Source organism: Cydia amplana, chromosome 2 (genome assembly GCF_948474715.1).
Source record: "Cydia amplana chromosome 2, ilCydAmpl1.1, whole genome shotgun sequence".
NCBI classification, from domain to species: domain Eukaryota; kingdom Metazoa; phylum Arthropoda; class Insecta; order Lepidoptera; family Tortricidae; genus Cydia; species Cydia amplana.
This window is the reverse complement of record NC_086070.1, coordinates 26,227,627-26,240,795: the sequence shown is the minus strand read 5'-3', so window position 1 is coordinate 26,240,795 and position 13,169 is coordinate 26,227,627. Positions and strand designations below refer to the sequence as shown.

The window sequence follows — 13,169 nt, the reverse complement described above, 5'->3', positions numbered from 1 at the left end:
GCAGCCACTAAACCCGATAAAGATTTTAAAGTGACTATACACACTTACCCATGTAACAGAAATATCTCCATGAACTGTAATTGTACCCTATTGAAACGTACTGATCATCTCAAATACTTAGGAGTACAGGTCGATGCACACCTTAAATGGAATCATCACATTAATGTTGTTGCTTCTAGAGTTCGGAAACTCATATATGCTTTCAGAAATCTACGAAGCGTGGCAAACAAACAATTATTAATAAAAACATATAAAGCACTAGGCGAATGTATTGTGAACTACTGTATCTGCACTTGGGGTGGTGCTGCTAAGACTCACATGATTGAGGCAGAAAGAGCCCAGCGAGCTCTCCTAAAGGTCATGCTATACCTACCCTTCCGCTATCCCACTACTGAATTGTATAACATGGCTATGGTTCCCACGGTTCGTAAACTGTACATCATGCAATGTTTAAAAAGATATCACCACAAAGTAGTCCCAACGTTATCGACATGCCACAGGCGTATTGAGCGCTGTCCTCTTCCTAAATGCAGAACTAAATTTGCCAGACGAAACATCAATTATAGTGCCCCATTAATATATAATAAAATAAAAATAGAGCATACAACTATAAAAACATTATCTAATCATGCATTTAAAAAAACAATTTGGACATGGTTGTGTAAAATGGACTATGATGAGACTGAGAAACTATTAAGCCAGGGATTATTTGGGTGTTAGGATTAGTACCTACACACACATACACACACACACACACACACACACACACACACACACACACACACACACACACACACACATACACACACACACACACATATACACACACACACACACACACACATAAATGCATGCAAGATTTTGAATTTTCCGCTATATTATTGTCTGTACCTAAACTAGATATTATATTATAATTATAGAGTTATTGTGCCATTACTTTTTATGTTACAAATTAAGTCTGATTGTTCTATCAAATTCCAAATGATTATGTAATACGGGCAACCACTGGGGCTGCAACACAGTGTAAACTAACGCAGTCTCCAGGGCTCCAACTTCATTTATGTAGCATGTATGTTTTGAACAATAAAGATTTATTTATTTATTTATGAGATAGATTTTACTTAGAAATGCAATGAAAATTTTAACAACACAAAATAATTCGGCCCGCAATGTAATACACCACACAAGTTACGGCATACGAGCTTTTTAAAGTAACTGTCAACGCTTGTTGGCAGTTACAAAAGCTCGTATCTCGTAACGTCATGTCATCTTCTGTTTCTTAATGTCTGCAGTACATTTGCTGCTTGGTTATGTGAAAGAAATCAATTACGGGGTCATAATTAAGTGTAACTTAACAGAACGTCTTAATTAATGATTAGACGGGTAAGGTTTAATTTATTGCCCGTATTGGACTTACACACTATATAATACACATATTTACTTTTCAGCTGATCCCAGAACCCGCGCCCACACCTATAAACTGCCCGGTACCACTGTCCATGCTCCGGAGACCGTACGAAGATCTAGCTTTGTACCGGGTGCTAGCTGTAGTAGCGGATACCATGATGCTAGTGCTGCACAAGGCTGCACAGGTCTGCTACGCTATGAAGGTACGTGTATAGTCAGGTACAATCGCATCTAGCTTTGTACCGGGTGCTAGCTGTAGTAGCGGATACCATGATGCTAGTGCTGCACAAGGCTGCACAGGTCTGCTACGCTATGAAGGTACGTGTATAGTCAGGTACAATCGCATCTAGCTTTGTACCGGGTGCTAGCTGTAGTAGCGGATACCATGATGCTAGTGCTGCACAAGGCTGCACAGGTCTGCTACGCTATGAAGGTACGTGTATAGTCAGGTACAATCGCATCTAGCTTTGTACCGGGTGCTAGCTGTAGTAGCGGATACCATGATGCTAGTGCTGCACAAGGCTGCACAGGTCTGCTACGCTATGAAGGTACGTGTATAGTCAGGTACAATCGCATCTAGCTTTGTACCGGGTGCTAGCTGTAGTAGCGGATACCATGATGCTAGTGCTGCACAAGGCTGCACAGGTCTGCTACGCTATGAAGGTACGTGTATAGTCAGGTACAATCGCATCTAGCTTTGTACCGGGTGCTAGCTGTAGTAGCGGATACCATGATGCTAGTGCTGCACAAGGCTGCACAGGTCTGCTACGCTATGAAGGTACGTGTATAGTCAGGTACAATCGCATCTAGCTTTGTACCGGGTGCTAGCTGTAGTAGCGGATACCATGATGCTAGTGCTGCACAAGGCTGCACAGGTCTGCTACGCTATGAAGGTACGTGTATAGTCAGGTACAATCGCATCTAGCTTTGTACCGGGTGCTAGCTGTAGTAGCGGATACCATGATGCTAGTGCTGCACAAGGCTGCACAGGTCTGCTACGCTATGAAGGTACGTGTATAGTCAGGTACAATCGCATCTAGCTTTGTACCGGGTGCTAGCTGTAGTAGCGGATACCATGATGCTAGTGCTGCACAAGGCTGCACAGGTCTGCTACGCTATGAAGGTACGTGTATAGTCAGGTACAATCGCATCTAGCTTTGTACCGGGTGCTAGCTGTAGTAGCGGATACCATGATGCTAGTGCTGCACAAGGCTGCACAGGTCTGCTACGCTATGAAGGTACGTGTATAGTCAGGTACAATCGCATCTAGCTTTGTACCGGGTGCTAGCTGTAGTAGCGGATACCATGATGCTAGTGCTGCACAAGGCTGCACAGGTCTGCTACGCTATGAAGGTACGTGTATAGTCAGGTACAATCGCATCTAGCTTTGTACCGGGTGCTAGCTGTAGTAGCGGATACCATGATGCTAGTGCTGCACAAGGCTGCACAGGTCTGCTACGCTATGAAGGTACGTGTATAGTCAGGTACAATCGCATCTAGCTTTGTACCGGGTGCTAGCTGTAGTAGCGGATACCATGATGCTAGTGCTGCACAAGGCTGCACAGGTCTGCTACGCTATGAAGGTACGTGTATAGTCAGGTACAATCGCATCTAGCTTTGTACCGGGTGCTAGCTGTAGTAGCGGATACCATGATGCTAGTGCTGCACAAGGCTGCACAGGTCTGCTACGCTATGAAGGTACGTGTATAGTCAGGTACAATCGCATCTAGCTTTGTACCGGGTGCTAGCTGTAGTAGCGGATACCATGATGCTAGTGCTGCACAAGGCTGCACAGGTCTGCTACGCTATGAAGGTACGTGTATAGTCAGGTACAATCGCATCTAGCTTTGTACCGGGTGCTAGCTGTAGTAGCGGATACCATGATGCTAGTGCTGCACAAGGCTGCACAGGTCTGCTACGCTATGAAGGTACGTGTATAGTCAGGTACAATCGCATCTAGCTTTGTACCGGGTGCTAGCTGTAGTAGCGGATACCATGATGCTAGTGCTGCACAAGGCTGCACAGGTCTGCTACGCTATGAAGGTACGTGTATAGTCAGGTACAATCGCATCTAGCTTTGTACCGGGTGCTAGCTGTAGTAGCGGATACCATGATGCTAGTGCTGCACAAGGCTGCACAGGTCTGCTACGCTATGAAGGTACGTGTATAGTCAGGTACAATCGCATCTAGCTTTGTACCGGGTGCTAGCTGTAGTAGCGGATACCATGATGCTAGTGCTGCACAAGGCTGCACAGGTCTGCTACGCTATGAAGGTACGTGTATAGTCAGGTACAATCGCATCTAGCTTTGTACCGGGTGCTAGCTGTAGTAGCGGATACCATGATGCTAGTGCTGCACAAGGCTGCACAGGTCTGCTACGCTATGAAGGTACGTGTATAGTCAGGTACAATCGCATCTAGCTTTGTACCGGGTGCTAGCTGTAGTAGCGGATACCATGATGCTAGTGCTGCACAAGGCTGCACAGGTCTGCTACGCTATGAAGGTACGTGTATAGTCAGGTACAATCGCATCTAGCTTTGTACCGGGTGCTAGCTGTAGTAGCGGATACCATGATGCTAGTGCTGCACAAGGCTGCACAGGTCTGCTACGCTATGAAGGTACGTGTATAGTCAGGTACAATCGCATCTAGCTTTGTACCGGGTGCTAGCTGTAGTAGCGGATACCATGATGCTAGTGCTGCACAAGGCTGCACAGGTCTGCTACGCTATGAAGGTACGTGTATAGTCAGGTACAATCGCATCTAGCTTTGTACCGGGTGCTAGCTGTAGTAGCGGATACCATGATGCTAGTGCTGCACAAGGCTGCACAGGTCTGCTACGCTATGAAGGTACGTGTATAGTCAGGTACAATCGCATCTAGCTTTGTACCGGGTGCTAGCTGTAGTAGCGGATACCATGATGCTAGTGCTGCACAAGGCTGAACAGGTCTGCTACGCTATGAAGGTACGTGTATAGTCAGATTTATTAAATATACCTAAAAATAAAATAAATAAAATAAAATAAAGTTTATTCAGTAACATACAACCTAAATAGAGGTACAATCGCATCTGGCCTAAAAACACGGACTTTTGTGAATTTTAATATTTAATAAGTTGTTTAAGATTGATGCCTGCAATGTTCTGTTTAAATTAAATATCTACCTTGTATGGATGAAAATTTAAAAATATAAATGGTTTATTTGGTGTCGAATACAAGCTTAACCTACCTATATTTACTTTATACAAATATCTTATTCTAATACAAGACACCAAAATGGATGCCACTCAGCTTATGCCGATGACTTTCGTCCTTAGCCGTGGCACTAGTTTTCAGGGCAACCAATTTAAAACACATAAAATAAAATTATATAAAATAAAGCAAAACTTAATACATCATGTGGGCTGTTTTTTTAGTTTTTTTTTACAAGTTAACGGTGTTTTTACAGGTGATCCAAAAAATCCCCAACAACCTAACGGAATTCGACGAATACTTCCTCCAGCGAACCAACGAGACCCGCCAACCCGTTCTACCCACCAGCATACCATACATGGTTCCACTCCAAGCCTACATAGAAACCAACTCTCTCATCTTTCTCATACTATCTTACGCTCCGGGCGAGAAATTACTAGACTATATAAAAAACTATGTTAAGTCTATACCAAGTACGCCAGCGAGGGAAGTGAACTTGGAGAATGTGTTCAGTGAACCAATGAGGAAGATTGAGGAAGTTGAGGAGGGTGATGAGGTTGAGGAGCTGGTGAGGAACTCGCAGACGCTGCTGAGGAATGTGGACAGGGCGCTGCGTGAGGAGGGGGAGGTTCAGGAGGAAAATGGGAGGGAGGAGTCGCCGACGCATTTTAGAGTGAGTAATAGATTTAATCATTGACATTGTATACACACGGCAGACGAACTGGTGAGGAACTCGCAGACGCTGCTGAGGAATGTGGACAGGGCGCTGCGTGAGGAGGGGGAGGTTCAGGAGGAAAATGGGAGGGAAGAGTCGCCGACGCATTTTAGAGTGAGTAATAGATTTAATCATTGACATTGTATACACACGGCAGACGAACTGGTGAAGAACTCGCAGACGCTGCTGAGGAATGTGGACAGGGCGCTGCGTGAGGAGGGGGAGGTTCAGGAGGAAAACGGGAGGGAGGAGTCGCCGACGCATTTTAGAGTGAGTAATAGATTTAATCATTGACATTGTATACACACGGCAGACGAATTGGTGAGGAACTCGCAGACGCTGCTGAGGAATGTGGACAGGGCGCTGCGTGAGGAGGGGGAGGTTCAGGAGGAAAACGGGAGGGAGGAGTCGCCGACGCATTTTAGAGTGAGTAATAGATTTAATCATTGACATTGTATACACACGGCAGACGAACTGGTGAGGAACTCGCAGACGCTGCTGAGGAATGTGGACAGGGCGCTGCGTGAGGAGGGGGAGGTTCAGGAGGAAAATGGGAGGGAAGAGTCGCCGACGCATTTTAGAGTGAGTAATAGATTTAATCATTGACATTGTATACACACGGCAGACGAACTGGTGAAGAACTCGCAGACGCTGCTGAGGAATGTGGACAGGGCGCTGCGTGAGGAGGGGGAGGTTCAGGAGGAAAACGGGAGGGAGGAGTCGCCGACGCATTTTAGAGTGAGTAATAGATTTAATCATTGACATTGTATACACACGGCAGACGAATTGGTGAGGAACTCGCAGACGCTGCTGAGGAATGTGGACAGGGCGCTGCGTGAGGAGGGGGAGGTTCAGGAGGAAAACGGGAGGGAGGAGTCGCCGACGCATTTTAGAGTGAGTAATAGATTTAATCATTGACATTGTATACACACGGCAGACGAACTGGTGAGGAACTCGCAGACGCTGCTGAGGAATGTGGACAGGGCGCTGCGGGAGGAGGGGGAGGTTCAGGAGGAAAATGGGAGGGAAGAGTCGCCGACGCATTTTAGAGTGAGTAATAGATTTAATCATTGACATTGTATACACACGGCAGACGAACTGGTGAAGAACTCGCAGCGCTGCTGAGGAATGTGGACAGGGCGCTGCGTGAGGAGGGGGAGGTTCAGGAGGAAAATGGGAGGGAAGAGTCGCCGACGCATTTTAGAGTGAGTAATAGATTTAATCATTGACATTGTATACACACGGCAGACGAATTGGTGAGGAACTCGCAGACGCTGCTGAGGAATGTGGACAGGGCGCTGCGTGAGGAGGGGGAGGTTCAGGAGGAAAATGGGAGGGACGAGTCGCCGACGCATTTTAGAGTGAGTAATAGATTTAATCATTGACATTGTATACACACGGCAGACGAATTGGTGAGGAACTCGCAGACGCTGCTGAGGAATGTGGACAGGGCGCTGCGTGAGGAGGGGGAGGTTCAGGAGGAAAATGGGAGGGGGGAGTCGCCGACGCATTTTAGAGTGAGTAATAGATTTAATCATTGACATTGTATACACCAGGGATGTTGCGAATATCCGCATCCGCATCCGCAACCGCGGAACTTCTGCATTATTTTCAACATCCGCATCCGCATCCGCATAAATCGATGCGGATTTAATGCGGATGCGGATGTGGAACAGGTCGGTACAGGAACGTCTTAGCATCGGCGTAGGTGCTAGATTGCTAGGTAATTTAGTCATTAACCAAAAAAAACCTATTAGAAATAAGCAGTCAAGTGTGAGTGGGACTTAATGTACGGAACTCTTGGAACGAGAGTCCGACTCGCACTTGGCCGGTTTTTTGAAATAAAAATTACTAAAATGTAATATTTGACGTTTTTTATGGTACTATCTTGACATCCGCATCCGCGGATGTGAGCCTTTAAAAATCCGCATGTCAAAAAATCGGCATCCGCAACATCCCTGGTATACACACGGCAGACGAACTGGTGAGGAACTCGCAGACGCTGCTGAGGAATGTGGACAGGGCGCTGCGTGAGGAGGGGGAGGTTCAGGAGGAAAATGGGAGGGAGGAGTCGCCGACGCATTTTAGAGTGAGTAGGGTAAATCGTTATTTTATTTTTTTAATAGGACATTATTACACAAATTGACTAAGCCCCACGGTAAGCTCAAGAAAGCTTGTGTTGTGGGTACTCAGACAACGATATATATAATATACAAATACTTAAATACATAGAAAACAACCATGACTCAGGAACAAATATCTGTGCTCATCACACAAATAAATGCCCTTACTGGGATTCGAACCCAGGACCGCGGCTTCACAGGCAGGGTCACTACCCACTAGGCCAGACCGGTCGTCTATTGACCTATAAACCATGGTATAATAATATACTCCGCCTGGTACTCTCTTCCGAGATTCGCGAATGACCTAACTGGCACTTGCCTACGTCATCATGCTGTTTACAGGTTCTCAAACTTTAAAATGTGGGAGAATTTTAACCAACAGTGAAAATTATTTTAACGGCATTAATTTTAAGTTATTCATGTAGAAACATAGTAAAATAAAACAAATCTATACTGCACTTTTCACTCCTACTCTTACAGTTCCGAATAGAGCAGCCAACCATTTTCGTAACAAAACATTAATTACGAAGCTTACGACGTGAAAAGTTTGGAAAACACTGCGACTGCTGACACTGAGCGAGAAGGAAATAACAATTAACACGCGTTCGACAAGGACGGTCGGTCAGGGACAAAATGGCGGATTGTCAAATGTTACAGCGCTATCCTGTGTTGCCAGTAGTGTAAACAGAATTACCCGAACGTCTGAAATTTCTTTCGTAAATCGGAAGATATTGCTAACGAATAATTAAAAATGACGTGTTATTGTAAAATTTAAGATAAAATACATATAAATGAAAATTATTAAATTATAAAGAAATAAATTAACTTATTAACCATAGATATAATGTACCCATGTAACATGTTATGTTGAAATAAAGTGGCAATGTTATTGTGACGTAGGCAAGTGACACTCTGGGAAGAGAAGACCATGTTTTATTAGACCATGCCTATAAACAGAATTCATTTTAGTATAACGTTTCAATAACTGGCCGCCCTTCAATAACTAGTCACCTTATACTAAAATGAATTATGTTTATAGGTGAAAAGAATTAATTTTTAGTATAAGGTGGCCAGTAATTGACGAATTAGGTACCGAAATAAATTTAATAATTAACATTGTATACATTATACACACGGCAGACGGATAATACGATTTGCTTAATTTGTGGGGTACACCCAGCCGCAAAACTACACGACCACTTTATAAATGAATTCATTAATGTGTCCATGAAATTTTGCGGATTTTCTGTACAGTCGCCATCAGATATATCGGAGCGGCCAAGGTGCTCACAAATATCTGAACACGCACTCTAACGCCCTGACAATAGAGCCGTGCTCAGATATTTGTGAGCGCCTTGGCCGCTCCGATATATCTGATAACGACAGTGCGTAATATATGACCCCGGCCGGCGAGAGCAAAAATGCGTTGACAGCTTAATAGTGCGAGGACACACACTTTGGTCGATGTCGATAAAAACAACACGATGTACTGGACCACCGTTATGATATGCAGAAGTATTAATTATTGTTGTAAACAAAATTAAAACCAAGTGTTTGTATTTATTCAGTTTAAAATTGTTTTAGGGTTATTCTTAGAAACGCGTGGAGGTATCAAGTTGAAATAAATAACAAATACTAATGGCTCAGATTAAAAAAAAAATGTGCTTAATTAAAAGTCGGCTATTCTATCGACATCCATATGTCGATAGAATAGTCGATATTTAATTAAGCACTAGGAGCAGACGCATTTTTGCTCTCGCCGGCCGGGGTATGTAATTGTATGAAGGTTTAGTTCCAGTTGTCGCCGCCGCCCCGCGCGGCGCTGCCGCCCTCGGCCGTGAGGCAGTGGGCCGCGCAACTACTTACCGCACTAGAGAGTCTACACAACGCTGGAGTTATCTGCAGGTACTTCAATCATTAACTTATACTAGTTCGCCCCGAACTGAGAACTCGCGGTTCGCCAAAAAGATAGATCAATTTAATGCACCTAGGTACTTAGTCGGCAAAGGATCGAAAACAATAGAAAACCACGTGCAAATAATTACAAATATCTAAACCGAGCACTTTCATTTGATACCAAACTCGACCATACTTTCTTGCAAAAAAGACGACCAGAATAGCAAGACCCCTCACAAATAGCTTTTTAGCATTTTAAGCTCTTCTAGCTCAATAACCCCTTGATCGAGCCTGCTCATAATTTAATGACTAAAATATAATGCCCTCAACTACACGTTTACCCAATTTCATTTAAATTGGAACAAATTTACTTAAGTTATTGTGTATCAAACTATCCTGTGATAGTTCAGCTTAAAAACATCGAAATGCCGGGACGTGCCCCTAGCCAGCCGCGTGTCCCAAGTCGAATGTAAGAACTTCACTTCGCTTCGCTCGCTCGTTCGACTACTTATACAGTGCAAGGGGGCAGTTTAGCCTGCGGGGTAATCAGTACATACGGAGTACATAGTATAAAACAAAGTCGCTTCCCGCTGTCTGTCTGTATGTATGCTTAGATCTTTAAAACTACGCAACGGATTTTGATGCGGTTTTTTTTTATAGATAGAGTGAGTACCATAAATATATAGAGTGCAATATATGTCCAGTTAGCGAAAAAGATGTGTTGTGTGTGACTCTAGTTAATAAAACATGGAAGATATTTTGATTAGTTTAAATTATCCCGCAGTCTAAATTGTCCCCCTGCACCTTAATACCTGTATGTGTGTATGCATATAAACACTTTATTGTACATAAGACAGGTTAAGATACAATTTAAAAGAAGTATACAATGTACAAAGGCGAACTTATCCCTATCTCAACAGCATAAGACTTTCCGGTCGGTGCTACATCTATTGTCAAGTAGCAGTACTGATAGTTCCGCTACTCGATGCTAGATGCTAATAATCTTTTTGGTACTAAAACTGATGTATGGAGTGAGCAATCTATGTTTTTTTTTTCTCTATGCCTAAGTACTTTAATTGAACATTATATTTTATTTCCAGAGACCTGAACCCGTCAAACATTCTCCTAGGCGATGGTGGTCAGATCATCCTCACCTATTTCGCGGGCTACCCGCTAGACGTGTCCCTACCACAACGGTCCCTGTCCGTATCGACGGGACGAACCGACCTGTTTGTGGCACCGGAGCTATATAACGTCTGTACGGACATAGGGGACGAGAGATTATGTGACTTCTGGAGTTTTGGGGTCATTATGTATGAGCTGCTATGTGGAGTGGTAAGTAATAACTATAACTTACAATAGATAATCTTCTATATATATAAACGTGAAAGACCTGACTGACTGACTTAAATCAACGCACAGCCCAAACCGCTGGGACTAGAAAGTCCAAATTTGGCAAGTAGGTTCCTTATAAGGTCTAGGGGTCCACTAAGAAAGGATTTTTCAAAATTCATCCCCTAAAGGGGTGAAATGGGGGTCCAATTAAAAAACCTGTCCTGCGCGTGCGAAGCTGCGGGCAAAAGCTAGTTCTAACATACTTCGCAACTAAACGTGTCCCTACCACAAAGGCCCCTGTCCGTATCATCGGGACGAACCGACCTGTTTGTGGCACCGGAGCTGTATAATGTCTGTACGGACATAGGGGACGAGAGATTATGTGACTTCTGGAGTTTTGGGGTCATTATGTATGAGCTGCTATGTGGAGTTGTAAGTATAACTATAACTAAAATAACATACAATATAATAATAACAGCATAGGTACCTACAGATCCACAGCGCAGGCTTCGTCATCATACAGAAAGCTCATCCACCTCAGGTTTCGTCAAAATAAAATGCATTTTTTCACATATGTCATCCGCAACACGCATCGTCAAATTATACAGGAAATTGGTCATTACAAAATACATAATAATAAGCCATAAACCTATATCCTAATCCGGTAAGTACCCGGCACAAATGTCCCCAAAATACCAGCGGCGTTCCCGCGCTGAATAGCCAACGATATACGCTGGACCAGGTACGAACCAGACCTAGGATCGCAACCCCTATCCCGCAAGCGTTTTCCCAGGTCCCTCACAAAAACCTTCGCCTCGGAACACCAAGGACCAGCCGACTCAACAGCGAGAGGGACAAAATCGTAAACCGGCTTCAAGTTTGAGTACTTGGCATGTTTCTGTCTCGCGGCGTTCTCCGCAGCCCCCCCGGCCGCCCGTATTGTCTGTGCAACTATAACTTAGAATATAAATCTAACATACTTCGAAACTAGACGTGTCCCTGCCACAACGGTCCCTGTCCGTATCATCGGGTCGAATCGACTTGTTCGTGGCACCGGAGTTGTATAATGTCTGTGTGGAAATAGGAGATGAGAGACTTTGTGATTTCTGGAGTTTTGGTGTCATTATGTATGAGCTGCTATACAATATAAATCTAACATACTTCGAAACTAGACGTGTCCCACCCACAGCGGTCCCTGTCCGTATCGACGGGATGAATCGACCTGTTCGTGGCCCCGGAGCTATATAACGTCTGTACGGACATAGGGGACGAGAGATTATGTGACTTCTGGAGTTTTGGGGTCATTATGTATGAGCTGTTGTGTGGAGTAGTAAGTATATTACTATAAAAATTGTTATTAAGACTACAATGCAATGCACACCTCAGTATTATTACCTACATTACTTCCACAGCTGGAAAATTAAACATAAAAATAACCTAACGAAATTAAACATACGTGTTACGCGCGCCCAACGTCACATAGGAATACAAATGTATTGCATAATTGTTTACCATCGTATTTTCTCGGAAACGTTCAACGGAAGTCAACCTCAGTACTTTTTGTCCCGAGACTGACTGAAAGAGCAAGACACGTTCGTACGTTTTATGGAAAATAATTTTGCACTACATCTGTACAAAAATTCTATTGATATATATGTTATTCGTTGCAGCCGTTGTCGCACTACCACAAGAGCGTGTTCACGAGCCACACCGTGCTGTGTCTGCCCGAGGAGTTACCCGTCGAAGAGGAGTCTCTGCTTACACAGGTAAGCGGTAAGCCATCTAGTTATACCAGGCGCGGCTCACTCCGCGATTTCGTCGCGTCGCTACAGGTACATGCGGCCCACACCAATTCTGGTGTCTAGCAGTAGTGGTTGCCGCGCACCGCTATGGAACGGACGCCTGCTCGCGCTTGCGCTCATATCTTTAGTAATAGACGCGTTTTGTTAGAGAGTGAACCATCTATTGTCTGGGAGAGGACACTGACTTATGTAACACAGGTGTTTCCTAGCTCAGAAGTCAGGGACTTCAATACCTATCTGACTCTGACTGAACCTACTTCACCTAAAGAAAAATATGTTTTTAACCAATACTAACATGTTTCTTTCAGCTGCTCACATACGACCCCGCCGAGCGTCTCGGCCGCGACGGCGTCGACGAGATCAAACAACACCCATACTTCCGACACACAGACTGGACACTAGTACAGAACGACTGGAGAGTGCCCGGCTGAACACGGTAGTGACCTATTAGTGACATATCACGGCTGTGACTAGTCAAACAACACCCATACTTCCGACACACAGACTGGACACTAGTACAGAACGACTGGAGAGTGCCCGGCTGAACACGGCAGTGACCTAGTGACATGTCACGGCTGTGACTAGTCAAACAACACCCATACTTCCGACACACACACTGGACACTAGTACAGAACGACTGGAGAGTGCCCGGCTGAACACGGTAGTGACCTATTAGTGACATATCACGGCTGTGACTAGTCAA

At 44.4% G+C, this 13,169-nt stretch overlaps 1 protein-coding gene across 1 annotated transcript in view; it reads left to right on the top strand.

The window, feature by feature from the left end:
• The window catches only part of LOC134661470 (ribosomal protein S6 kinase delta-1), a 28,426-nt gene extending 15,529 nt beyond the window's left edge, over nt 1–12,897 (top strand). The window contains exons 7-14 of the mRNA XM_063517584.1: nt 1,449–1,610; nt 4,852–5,209; nt 6,715–6,808; nt 7,462–7,468; nt 9,232–9,338; nt 10,430–10,664; nt 12,335–12,430; nt 12,775–12,897. Coding sequence (XP_063373654.1) covers nt 1,449–1,610; nt 4,852–5,209; nt 6,715–6,808; nt 7,462–7,468; nt 9,232–9,338; nt 10,430–10,664; nt 12,335–12,430; nt 12,775–12,897 — 1,182 coding nt within the window. The remainder of the gene's footprint in view (nt 1–1,448; nt 1,611–4,851; nt 5,210–6,714; nt 6,809–7,461; nt 7,469–9,231; nt 9,339–10,429; nt 10,665–12,334; nt 12,431–12,774) is intronic.
• Nucleotides 12,898–13,169: the final 272 nt, after the last annotated feature.